The sequence below is a fragment of the Salvelinus sp. IW2-2015 genome, linkage group LG31 (genome assembly GCF_002910315.2).
Source record: "Salvelinus sp. IW2-2015 linkage group LG31, ASM291031v2, whole genome shotgun sequence".
Classification (NCBI taxonomy): domain Eukaryota; kingdom Metazoa; phylum Chordata; class Actinopteri; order Salmoniformes; family Salmonidae; genus Salvelinus; species Salvelinus sp. IW2-2015.
In genome coordinates, this window is record NC_036870.1 from 24,486,589 (window position 1) to 24,499,011 (window position 12,423).

Here is a 12,423-nt window from a genome sequence, read left to right on the forward strand (position 1 = left end):
TCGAAGTAGGTCAGTGGGCCAAACTTCTTTTTTTTAAGTCACCGGAAGTACCGTCCCGGTCCCGCCCCTGACAACAAGGTTCCGTTTTAAAATAACGGTAGTGTTCTTGTGATGCATTATCTGAAACAGTGTAAGATTGAATCAAATGTGTTTTAAGCATCATTTCTAAGTATAAATGTATGTACGGTGTGTCTTGTTTGTGGCGGAAATCCAATGAACAGGTTGACATTGTGCATCCAACTAACAGCCGGTGGGACGCTACGATTGGCTCCCTCCATAACATAATACATTTTCAACCAATCGGACCCTGTTGCGATGGAAGCTTTGGGCCTATTTTATGTGAATTATGCAAATCCCTCCCCAAGTCTCCTTGCAGCTGATAGGGAGTGAAAGAACAGGTTCGGGATATTTACTTTGTATTATAATTCGTTTGTAACACCATACATAAACGTGAGATTCCCGTATATCATAGTTTTATCTAGGTTTAAATTATTTATTGTATTCGATTGTGGTACAGTTCTTCGTTTGAGGACATGTCTCTGTCAGGAAGTTATCAGAAACCGGTAGTGCAGTAGCTAGCTATCTAAAGCTTTCGCCGGCCGCGTACAGTCAGGCGGACCTCTTTGTCTGACTGGGAAAGCGTTTTCTTTTGTTTGGCATTTTCTTTGTTTAGTAGTCTAAAGTGAACTCTGGGACCAGCGTTTCTCCACAGACGTTCTTCCAAAAGTGTGAAAAAGATGCAAAACGTGAAGAAATACTTCACAGAAGGACTGATCCAATTTACGATCTTACTCAGTTTGATCGGAGTTCGCGTGGATGTCGACAGTTACTTGAACGGCTCCTACTCACCGCTAGAGATTAACGACGGTCCTAGCTCAGCCTACATCCAGACACCGTTTCACAGTTTGAGGGACAATTGGGACGGGTACAGCGTGCACCCCAAATGTCCCGAGTTGGATTATTTCTTCGCCTGCCGTCGGCTCCTGGATGAGGTGAGGGCGCTTGGGTCGCCCATCCGGTTCCCTACGCAGTTGAGCGCGTGGCTCGTACACCAAGTACCTGACAGCTCAGAGTTCCGAGAGCCACCAAACAGCACGAGTAACAGTAATGTTAGCGCGGGGCTGTTAGAGAGTACCGGGGAAGAGGCCAACGACACTGAACTTCTCGCCGTCGACGAAAGCCATACTGCCGCCCAGCTAAGTGAGCCGGGGCCTTATCCCAGCACTGGAGCCTGCGAGATACCCAATGAGGCGAGTGCTGCAGCGAGATGGCATTAGCTAATTTTGCTAAAAGCTACCTAATGTAAAGTTATTGTGACGAAATGCTAACCCCCAGGCCTTTAGCTACTCAACAAGTGTAGCTAACTGACGGTGGGAATGATAAGTGTATTCTGATAGGCCTATACTATTTGGCTAACTCAGGGGTTCCCAACCTGTTTCAATCGGGCCCCCCTTCAAGCATTGGGGAACATCCAGCGCCCCGCGGGTGCGGACGCGCCACGTTTATTTCTAGGGGCACAAGCACTGTTCATGACAAACTGTTCACTACCCTCTTCTTGGTGGAGAGAATGTAACATTTTTAAATGTTCTATACGTTTTGCTATGTCTGCTAGTCGTGATATGAGTGACTAAATAATTACAAAAATGTCTTTGGTCTGAAAACCCCGGGGGGGGAATCGTTAACTTACATGGGCTAGTTGATCTGGACATTTCTGACAACTTATAAATAGCTCTCTAAGGTATGCAATGACCTAACATGACAAGAAGAGCTGATAATGCACTATCCAATTCCCGAAATTGCACTTGTCTGGGACTTTGTAGGTGTGTCAATCCCAGAAACGTAATATACTACTTACCATTAGCCTAATGTAGGTTTCAGCTGCATGTTTGTAGGGCTGTGACCGTCATGGAATTCTGTAAACCCTGATAAGTGGGGGAATTTAATAATTTTCTCTTTTGGTCCTTTGGTGGGTTTTTGTGGGGCAAAGGCTCCTTATAGTTCAGGAGTGTCTAATGGCGAAGGCTGTGTTATCTTATCTCCCACGAATTCACTTGCTGCTGTTGTGAGACTTGTATTGTGTAACACCCCATTTATATAGGCTACACTCACACACACACCTGCTCATACACGTTCCTGGGTCTAAATCATCTTGTGGCTTTAGACACAGTTGAAACAAGTTCATGCATCAACCTGTTGAACAACCACAGTTGTCAACAGATTGATAACCGTTGTGGTTAACAGCAGTGCAGTAACAGTTAAGCGGAGCCTCAGTCATTTAACGGTCACAATTGGTTCATTGTAGCAGAAAGCAGATGCCTTTCCTCCTATAAAGCTACAATATAAGGGGCATTGTTGCAATGTTACAGACATTCTTCTTAGGAGAAGATTGCTAGGCTGCTGGACTCACTCAGCCTTGAATAGGCCTGTAACAGTTGGTTTAATCACAATGACTGACACGGCTTACAAAGCTGTCTTTGTCCCTTTCTCTCCATCTTTTACCCCTTTTCTCTGGACTCCCTCATTATCTTCACACATTTTTCTTTCTCTCTACCTCTCAATAGCTAGTTTTGCATTCAATTGGTGACATATATTCACTCAAATTCTAGACTCCACATAAATAAAATATGCTCATTTTCCCACCAGTGGTGTGTTGCCACCAAATTGACTTGTTGTGGGTGATGACGTAGTGCACAAAATGTACTTTTTTGCTTAAGTTTCCATCGCATTTTCAACTCCAGCAGTAGTTTTGTCACACACTGTTGCATTAAATACTTGGGTCTTAGCACATGCGCTCTAGCCAACAGCGTACAGATAGTGTGGGTAGGCTAGTCTACATGATGAGATTATTATGAGTAAGGCAGTCAAACATTGATCATGTCACCAGAATAAGACCCCTGATATGTTTTGGAAAGGAACATCAAGGACACTGTGCACTTTCACCACCCTGTGAAGTTCAGAATTTATTTCATCTGTAGCTTAATAAACTGCATGTTTTCCTGAGTCAAAGTTGGAGGAACACACAACGTATCATCGCATGACTCCAAGTTTACTTCAATATGATGGTTATTATACTGAACAAAAATATAAATGCAACAATATCTAAGATTTTACTGAGTTACAGTTCATTGATATCCTTCTGTCACTTGAAATACATTTATTAGGCACTAATCTATGGATTTCACAAGACTGGGCAGGGGAGCAGCCATGGGTGGGCCTGCAGGGGCATAGTCACTTGGGAGACAGGCCCAGCCAATCACAAAAGGGCTTTATTACAGACAGAAATACTCCTRAGTTTCATCAGCTGTCTGGGTGGCTGGTCTCAGACGATTCCACAGATGAAGATGCCGGATGTGGAGGTTCTCGGCTGGCGTGGTTACACGTGGTTTTRGGTTTTGAGGCCGGTTGAACATACTGCCAAATTCTCAAAAACGACACTGGAGGCAGCTTATGGTAGAGAAATAAACATTACATTCTCTGGCAACAGCTCTGTTAGACATTCCTTCAGTCAGCATGCCAATTGCACGCTCCCTTAACTTTAGACATTGTGTGACAAAACTGCACAAGTGGCCTTTTTCCCCAGCACAAGGTGCACCTGTGTAATGATTATGCTGTTTAATCAGCTTCTTGATATGCCACACCTGTCAGGTGGATTATCTTGGCAAAGGAGAAATGCTCACTAACAGGGATGTAAACAAATTTGTGCCCAACATTTGAGAGAAATAAGCTTTTTGTGCATATGGAACATTTCTGGGATATTTTATTTTCACTCCAGGAACATGGTACCAACACTTTACATGTTGCGTTTTATATTTTATCAATATTTCTCTGCATAAAGACATTTCCACCTCCCATTTCTTCCTCAATTTTAGACACAAAAATATCCCACCATGTCGTAWAAAAGTATTATCTGTCTGCATTTAAAAAATTGTGCCAAAACTTCCTGTTTCCATCACAGCTGTCGTAATTATTTTGTATACGGTATAAAAACTGTATGGAAACGTGGTCCGTACCTAAATGTATTCTGGTCCACCCTTCTTTCTATCGGTCTTTCCTGTTATCAGGAGGTTGAGGAACTGAAGGGGCGGATCCAAGAGTATGGTGATGAAGGCAGAGAGGAACCTGTTTCCCTGACCCAGCTGGCTCTCAGTTCCACACTAGAACATGAGGTACATACAGCGATGACATAGAACAAGTAATAAAAATAAAAAGTCTGTCTTGGAATAAGATAGCCAGATTAAACGTTCAGCTCTGTAGGCGTGCCTTTGTTTAACATACTATTTGCTCAGTGTTTGATGGCCCTCATGTTTTGTGTGTTTGTAATAGGCGCTGTGCTTGCCTTGTCATGTTTTTCATCACAGATTTTCCACAGTGTGTGACGAATTGACTGTGTGTTGTTGATTCCAGGGTTTGTTAAGTAGCGGAGCCCCTCTCTCCAGCTCTGAGGACCCCCATCCCCCTGACATCGACCAGCACTGGAGCCAATTCCTGTCCCTYCCCATCTATGAATTTGACGTAAGTGGTATCCCTTGATAATGATTATGATGTCTTGGTAATATTTGTGAAAAGAGAAGGCGATTTGAAAATGTCAGTTATCGAATATTGGTTTCGAACTCCAAGGGTTTTAGGATTTACCTGTGAGCTACTGTGTATGTCAGGGTGTGTCTATGTCCGTGCCTTTTATAATGTGTGTGTGTTCTTCAGGATTTAGACCCACTGGTTCCTCAGCAGCTGTCTGACCTCGACGCCGACATCTCCAGCGCCATCAGCCAGGATGTCAGTCTCCGCGATGCCATGGTAACAGGCTCCGTCTACGACATGATCCCCCAGAGGGGTGGAGTCAGGACCCTGGTGGCACGGCAACCAAGAGGGCCCCTCTTCCGACTCGAGTCCACAAACTCCTCCAACTCGTCGCCTGGTACGACCACAGGGCTGGCTGCACTACCGAACGCTGTGGTGGTCAACGGAACACGAAATGGGTCATCGTCCCATGGTGCACTGGAAGGCTGTTTGGATGAGGCAGTGTTTGACCAGATCAACCTCCTGGGGCTGGATGGCTGCTTGGAAACCATGGACGTCCAGCTGCTGGGGATTCTACAGGGCATCGACCCTCGTGTCCTGGAGGACCTTGACTCAGACTCCGGTCTTTCTCTGGAGAGCAGCTCTCGAGGCCCAGACTCCCCAAGTGAGTTGGAAGACTTGTGGGTCTGCTTCAGGGAGGTGCAATGTTCAGTGTTTCCCCTGTAACGCCGCTGATAAATTGTTGCRGCCACACCAAAAACAGAAATACTTAAATGACTAAACCCAGACAAAGTATGTAGAGAAGATAATTGACCTACATATTTCTAAGTAATATAATCCTTGAACTAGAAATCACCTAAATTAAAACTACACTGTAGGGGTGAATTTAAAATTTAAAAATCAATGCATTTAGGAGTATTTGTGCCATGGCTGGATTACTGACTGGCCACACAGGGTACATCCCAGGGGCCCTGTTTGGGGTCCCCATTGGTTTTGTTATAATGTTTGAGCATAAGAACACAGAAATAGCCATGGAAAGTGGTGTACAATTGTAGGAAATTAGCATTCAAACTGCAAAYTTCTCAAAGTTCCATGGAAATAAATGATAGAATTGCAGGAAATTAGCTGAAAAACAGCACACTTCTCTCTTCCGCCAATTCCAGACTGATTTAAGCCACACCCACAAACCCTGCCTTCCACGACCGTTGCAACCACTGCTTAAAAAGAATAGGGTATACACTGGTGGAGATAGTAATGCATTGCGGACATCCTCTGTTGTGCTATATACAGTGCCTAAGGAAAGGATTCAGACCCCTTACATTTTTCCACATTTTGTTACGTTACAGCCTTATTCTAAAATGTATACAATTGTATTTTTTCCTCATCAATCGACACACAATACCCCATAATGACAAAGCAAAAACAGGTTTAGACATTTTTGCAAATGTATAAATAAATAAAAAGATCACATTTACATAAGTATTTGGACTCTTTACACTTAGTATTTGTTGGAAGCGCKTTTGGCAGCGATTACAGCCTCAATTCTTCCTGGGTATGACACTACAAGCTTGGCACACCTGTATTTGGGGAGTTTCTTCCATTCTTCTCTGCAGATCCTCTCAAGCTCTTGTCAGGTTGGATGGGGAGCGTCGCTGCACAGCAATTTTCAGAGATGTTCGATCGGGTTCAAGTCCGGGCTCTGGCTGGGCCACTCAAGGACATTGAGACTCGTCCCGAAGCCACTCCTGTGTTGTCTTGGCTGTGTGCTTAAGGTCGTTGTCCTGTTGAAAGGTGAACCTTTGCCTCAGTCTGAAGTCCTGAGTGCTCTGGAGCAGGTTTTCATGAAGGATCTCTCTATACTTTGCTCTGTCCATCTTTGCCTCGATCCTGGCTAGTCTCCCAGTCCCTGACGCTGAAAAACATCTCCACATCATGATGCTACKACCACCATGCTTCACCYTAGGGATGGTGCCAGGTTTCTTCAAGATGTGATGCTTGGCATTCAGGCCAAAGAATTCAATCTTGGTTTCATCAGACCAGAGAATCTTGTTTCTCATGGTCTGAGAGTGTTTAGGTGCCTATTGGCAAACTCTAAGCGGGCTGTCATGTGCCTTTTTAATGAGGTGTGGCCTCCGTCTGGCCACTCTACCATAAAGGCCTGATTGGTGGAGTGTTGCAGAGATGGTTGTCCTTCTGGAAGGTTATCCCATCTCCACAGAGGAACTCTGGTGCTCTGTCAGCGTGACCATCAGGTTCTTGGTCACTTCCCTGACCAAGGCCCTTCTCCCCTGATTTTTCAGTTCTAGGAAGAGTCTTGGTGGTTCCAAACTTCTTCCTTTTAAGGTTGATGGAGGCCACTCTGTTCTTGGACCTTCAATGCTGAGTACATTTTTTGGTACCATTCCCCAGATCTGTGCCTTGGCACAATCCTGTCTCAGAGCTCTACGGACAATTCCTTRGACCTCATGGCTTGGTTTTTGCTCTGACATGCACTGTCAATTGAGGGACCTTATGTAGACAAGTGTGTGCCTTTCCAAATCATGTCCAATCAATTGAATTTACCACAGGTGGACTCCAATCAAGTTGTAGAAACATCTCAAAGATGATCAATGTAAAAAGGATTCATCTGAGCTCAATTTCCAGTCTCATAGCAAACGGTCTGAATAGGGTTGCACATTTTGGGGAATATTCAGAGGTGGAAACTTTCTGTGGTAATTAATGGGAATATATGCAAATTAATAGTAATACCATTTAGATGTAGATGTTTTTTGCATTGGATATATTTACCATATCCTATGGAGACAGAAACATAAACCTTTTACCTTATCATAAGTAGACATAATTGCAAATTATTAAATCCTTCCAATAGAAATGTAAAAAAAAAAAAAAAAACATTTTGTTACAACTTGAACTTAAATTAAATGAGTTGACTCTTCACATGGGATGATTTCACTGAACAACAAAAGAAAGGGAATATTGAATGATCCCCAATGATCCATCACATCTCCCAAAAACGTTTTCATTGATAGTCTAGAAACTAAAGCTTTGGTTCTCTTCTTCTCAGGCTTCCATGTCTTCTCCCTGGACCTCCTCAGTGTCCACCTCTTGAACATCAGACTCTGAGGCCTCATCTTCACTGTCACTTTCTAACCTTGTTGAGGATGGTTCGTTGTCAGGCTCAAAAAGCCTCAAATTTGCCCGGATGGCCATCAATTGTTCAACCCTTATATTGGTCAGCCTGTTGCGTGCTTTGGTGTGTGTGTTCCCAAACAAGGACCAGTTGCACTCTGAGGCGGTTGATGTTAGTGGGATTTGGAGGATGATGGAGGCAACAGGGGAAAGAGCCTCAGATCCACAAAGTCCCTTCCACCAGGTGGCTGATGAGATATATTGGCACGACTGCCATATTGCATCTCCATCCCAAAGCCCTTGCTTGGAAGTGTACTTCGCCAGACTGCCAAGAACCTTGCCCTCATCCAGGCCAAGGTGGCGAGACACGGTAGTGATGACACCATAGGCCTTGTTGATCTCTGCACCAGACAGGATGCTCTTGCCAGCGTGCTTGGGGTCCAACATGTACGCTGCTGCGTGTACGGGCTTCAGGCAGAAGTCTTCACGCTTTTTGGTGTAATTCAGAACTGCAGTTTCCTCTGCTTGGAGCAACAGTGAAGTGGGCAGGGCAGTACGGAATTCTTTCCTTACATCTGCAAGCAGTGTCTGAACATCAGTCAGGATGGCATTCAATGTGGTGCTCTTATTCTTCTCACTCTTCTTGGTGAGGTAGATTGCTGCTATAACTTGATGACCCTTCACATACCTAACCATTTCCTTGGCTCTCTTGTAGAGTGTATCCATTGTTTTCAGTGCCATGATGTCCTTGAGGAGCAGATTCAATGCATGAGCAGAACAGCCAATGGGTGTGATGTGAGGGTAGAACTCCTCCACTTTAGACCAAGCAGCCTTCATGTTCGCAGCATTTTCTGTCACCAGTGCAAATACCTTCTGTGGTCCAAGGTCATTGATGACTGCCTTCAGCTCATCTACAATGTAGAGACCGGTGTGTCTGTTGTCCCTTGTGTCTGTGCTCTTGTAGAATGCTGGTTGAGGGGTGGAGATGATGTAGTTAATTATTCCTTGCCCACGAACATTTGACCACCCATCAGAGATGATTGCAATACAGTCTGCTTTCTCTGATTTGCTTGACCTTCACTTGAACTCTGTTGAACTCTGCATCCAGCAAATGAGTAGATAAAGCATGTCTGGTTGGAGGGATGTATCCTGGACGAAGAACATTCAGAAATGTCTTCCAATACACATTGCCTTTGAGCATCAGACGTGAGCCAGTTGCATACACAGCTCGAGCAAGACATTCATCGGCATTTCTCTGACTACGTTCCTCCATTGAGTCAAAAAAAAAATCTGATTCCAGGAGGACCATAAGCTGTTGCTATCGATAAGGTGTCTGATTCATCATTTTCACCTCGAATAGAAGTAGAGGGACTTTTGTCAGAGGTTGCTTGATGTGAGCGCTGAGGGAACTGTATGCACTTGGCCAGATGATTCTGCATATTCGTTGCATTCTTCACATATGATTTGGCACAGTATTTGCAAATGTACACAGCTTTTCCTTCTTCATTAGCTGTCTCCACACATCAGATAGTGCCTGTGGCAAATTAGTCAACAAAAAAAAAAAGTACAGATAAATAGTTAAGCAGTTAGATTAAACAACTCCTTTGTGAGAAATGTTTTAAAGTGAAACATGTATGGAAACAGTTGAATTAACACTCCTCAGTTAGCAGGCTCAAGCAAGCTAAAACCCACATGGTAGCAAAAACTAACTAGCAGAAATTGTTAACAAGTTAGAAATTATTTAAACACTTTGATGCAGGCTACTATTTATTAGTTAACAAAAAAATAATGTATATCATACAAAATATATTCACCCCACCCAGTATTGTAATCAAAACTTACCACAACGCATGTAGTCCTTGGCTCAGACAGTGTAGTAGTGTGGGCTCAATAGCATCTCATTAGTGTGCAAGATCTTGAGAATCAGCTGTACATGTGCAGTGCGCTCTTCCATCACATGTGATGGAAGAATGCACTGTGCATGCAGAGGGTTGCAATTCCATTGAATTGGGGATAGTTTAATCAAAATATGCCACAAGACCTAGAATTGCCTTTATGTGTATCCCACAAAAAAGTTTCACTGTTGTAAGCAAAAAAAATGTTTAAATGAATTTAAGCAAAATTCTCTGGCTTAACTTCCCGTGGAAAATTACGGAATCTTACCGGAAATTTTCCAACGCTTTGCAACCCAAGGTCTGAATACTTATGTAAATTAGGTTTTTATTTTTTATACATTTGCACAAATTTCAAAACCTGTTTTTGTTTTGTCATTATGGGGTATTGTGTGTAGATTGCTGAGGATTTTCATTTTTAAAAGAAAGCTGTAACGTAACAATGTGGAAAAAGTCAAGAGGTCTGAATACTTTCCAAAGGCACTGTATATCACATCTGCAACATTCTAAACATTGTAAATAAGTTTACATATTCGTATGTACACTTGACTCCCCAGGTGCGTCTGAGGTGTCATCATCGTCTTCCAGTTCGTTTTTTGAGGACGAGGGTGGGGCTACGGGCTACAGCAGTGAGGTGGACTCCCTCCCCTCCAAGAGCATCGCCAACTACGACACATGGTCGCCTGTGGATTTCAGCGAGAGCGTGTGGCACGACCACAGCTACTCCTCCGCAGCCTTCTCCCAACAGTCAGCCACCACGTTCCCCCACAAAGCCATCAAAGAGGAGCCTTTCAGCGACGAAGACGGGGAAGATGACGAAGACCGGGAGCTTAGCCGCGATGAACTCCGCACCCGGGCCCTGCATGTCCCGTTCTCGGCGGCGGAGATTGTCAGCATGCCTGTGGAGGAGTTTCTGGAGCTCCTGGAGGGGCATGGCCTCTCGCCCGCCCAGGTTGCCTTCCTGAGGGACATCCGGCGGCGAGGGAAGAACAAGCTGGCGGCGCAGAACTGTCGCAAGCGCAAGCTGGATGCCATCACGGGGCTCCAGGAGGAGGTGGAGAGGCTGCAGGCCCAGAGGAGCAGGCTGCTCAGGGAGAGGCAGCACACGGCCAAGGCTCTTGGTGCCGCGGGCCAACGCATGGAGCACCTCTCCAGGGACATCTTCTCCAGGCTGAGGGACGGCTCAGGACGACCCCTGACCCCAGAGAGATACACCTTGCAGTGCGAGGCCAACGGGAGGGTCGTGGTGCAGAATATCAGGCGGCCTAGTGTTGCCACGACGACAGCTGGAGGTAAACCGGACAAAAGGAAGAAGGAGAAGAAGCCTTGATGCAGCAAGGGCTGCTGGTACTTGATACTTTTTAAGGGGTGTTATTGTTTTTTTTTCTGGTCTTGTGACTGTTTCCGGATCTTTCTCTTCCTCCTTGTCTGGACTCTCCGACCTTGGGTGCCTGAAAGGGCAGAAACTTATGTTAAATAAATACACCCAAAAACGTACATGTAAATACAAATATTACAGAACGTGTGAATGGAGGGTTTTTTTTCTAGAAAAAGAAACGTACCTCAAACACTGGACTCTTAACGTTTTCCTCACTATGTAAAGGAAAGGATTGTATTATCATTAAAGCATTTCTTACCAGGAGGATATATTGTTGTCCTGAGGATGTCAGGCTGCAGTATCATTTGTATAGTTCCTACAAAAATAAATTGTAGGCCAGTTAAAATGAAAAACAGAACGCCAATTCTATATTTTAAAGGGACCCTTTGGGATTTTGGCAATGAGGCCATATATCTACCTGAGAAATTAAAATAGATCTACTTCCCCATAGTCAGACCAGCTCGTGGATACCATGTGTATGTCTGTGTCCTGTATGAAGGAAGTTAGAGGTAGTTTCACAAGCCAATGCTTACTAGTGTTAGCTCAATGACTGGAAGTCTATACTAACAGATACCCATAGACTAGTTTGCAATTACGCTAGAGCTAGTTAGCAACTAACTTCACGCAAAGACATAGAAATGGTATCCACGAGTTCATCCGACTCTGGGGAAGAAGATAAAAGGCTTCATTGCCAAAATCCTGAAGTACCCCTTTAACTTCAACTTGGTATCTATTGATAAAGATTTCAAAAATTCTGACCTATGTTCCCTCAGACCTTAGTTCTGGAGTTTAAGTTGAAATGTTTCAAAACTCAATCTAACTGGCGATATGTTAGACATGTCATTTGAAAGGCCTTAATTTAATTTTGAATCATGTTTTTATAGTTGTGTATTGGTGATACACAGATGTACATGGCTATTGCTTTATGTATGATACATTTTTGTATGTTTAAAAAAAAAAATCAAATTTTTTTGGGGGGGGAAGCGCTGTATGCCTTTCTCCTCTGATATTATGTAGCAGGGCTTTGACTCTGATGGTTTTCATTCTACCTCAACTACAGCAAATTTATATGGAGGGTTTGGGCAGATTGTAGGAGAGACCATTTTTTTATTGCATGGGGAGAGGGTTGGTTGAGGAACACAAGTGCACCCAAGTCACTGCAAATGCTTCACTGTAGTAGGTCAATGTTGATGATAAAACTGATGTAACCCTCATTCACATTCACCTGCTTTTGTGTTCAGAAATATAGTATGATTGTATGTATGTTTATATTATTTGAGAATTACTTTGAGAGATTGAAGAAAAGTGTAGTGGAAGATGAAACAGGAAAAACACTGTACAGACTTCTACAAGAAACAGACAGAGGTAGGACCTACTTCAAGCAATTGAAAGCACCTATTCAGTTGTCCTTTTATTTAGATAAATATTGAAAATGTTCTTTACACCTCAGAAGTTAGTTTTGCCTTGGACAAAACCAATCAGATTCCAAGATACACTGAACAGTTA

The 12,423-nt window shown here is 43.8% G+C and overlaps 1 protein-coding gene across 2 annotated transcripts; it reads left to right on the forward strand.

The window, feature by feature from the left end:
* Nucleotides 1–368: 368 nt before the first annotated feature.
* Nucleotides 369–12,186, forward strand: LOC111955435 (endoplasmic reticulum membrane sensor NFE2L1). 2 transcript variants are annotated; one of them, XM_023975666.2, is made up of 5 exons: nt 369–1,250; nt 4,062–4,166; nt 4,405–4,512; nt 4,702–5,182; nt 10,097–12,186. In XM_023975666.2, exons 1-5 carry the CDS (start codon nt 738–740, stop codon nt 10,867–10,869), a joined length of 1,980 nt encoding a protein of 659 aa, XP_023831434.1. In that variant the 5' UTR covers nt 369–737; the 3' UTR covers nt 10,870–12,186. The 2 variants fall into 2 exon arrangements, with proteins under 2 accessions (XP_023831434.1, XP_023831435.1); XM_023975667.2 differs by lacking the exon at nt 4,062–4,166.
* The last annotated feature ends 237 nt before the right edge of the window (nt 12,187–12,423 follow it).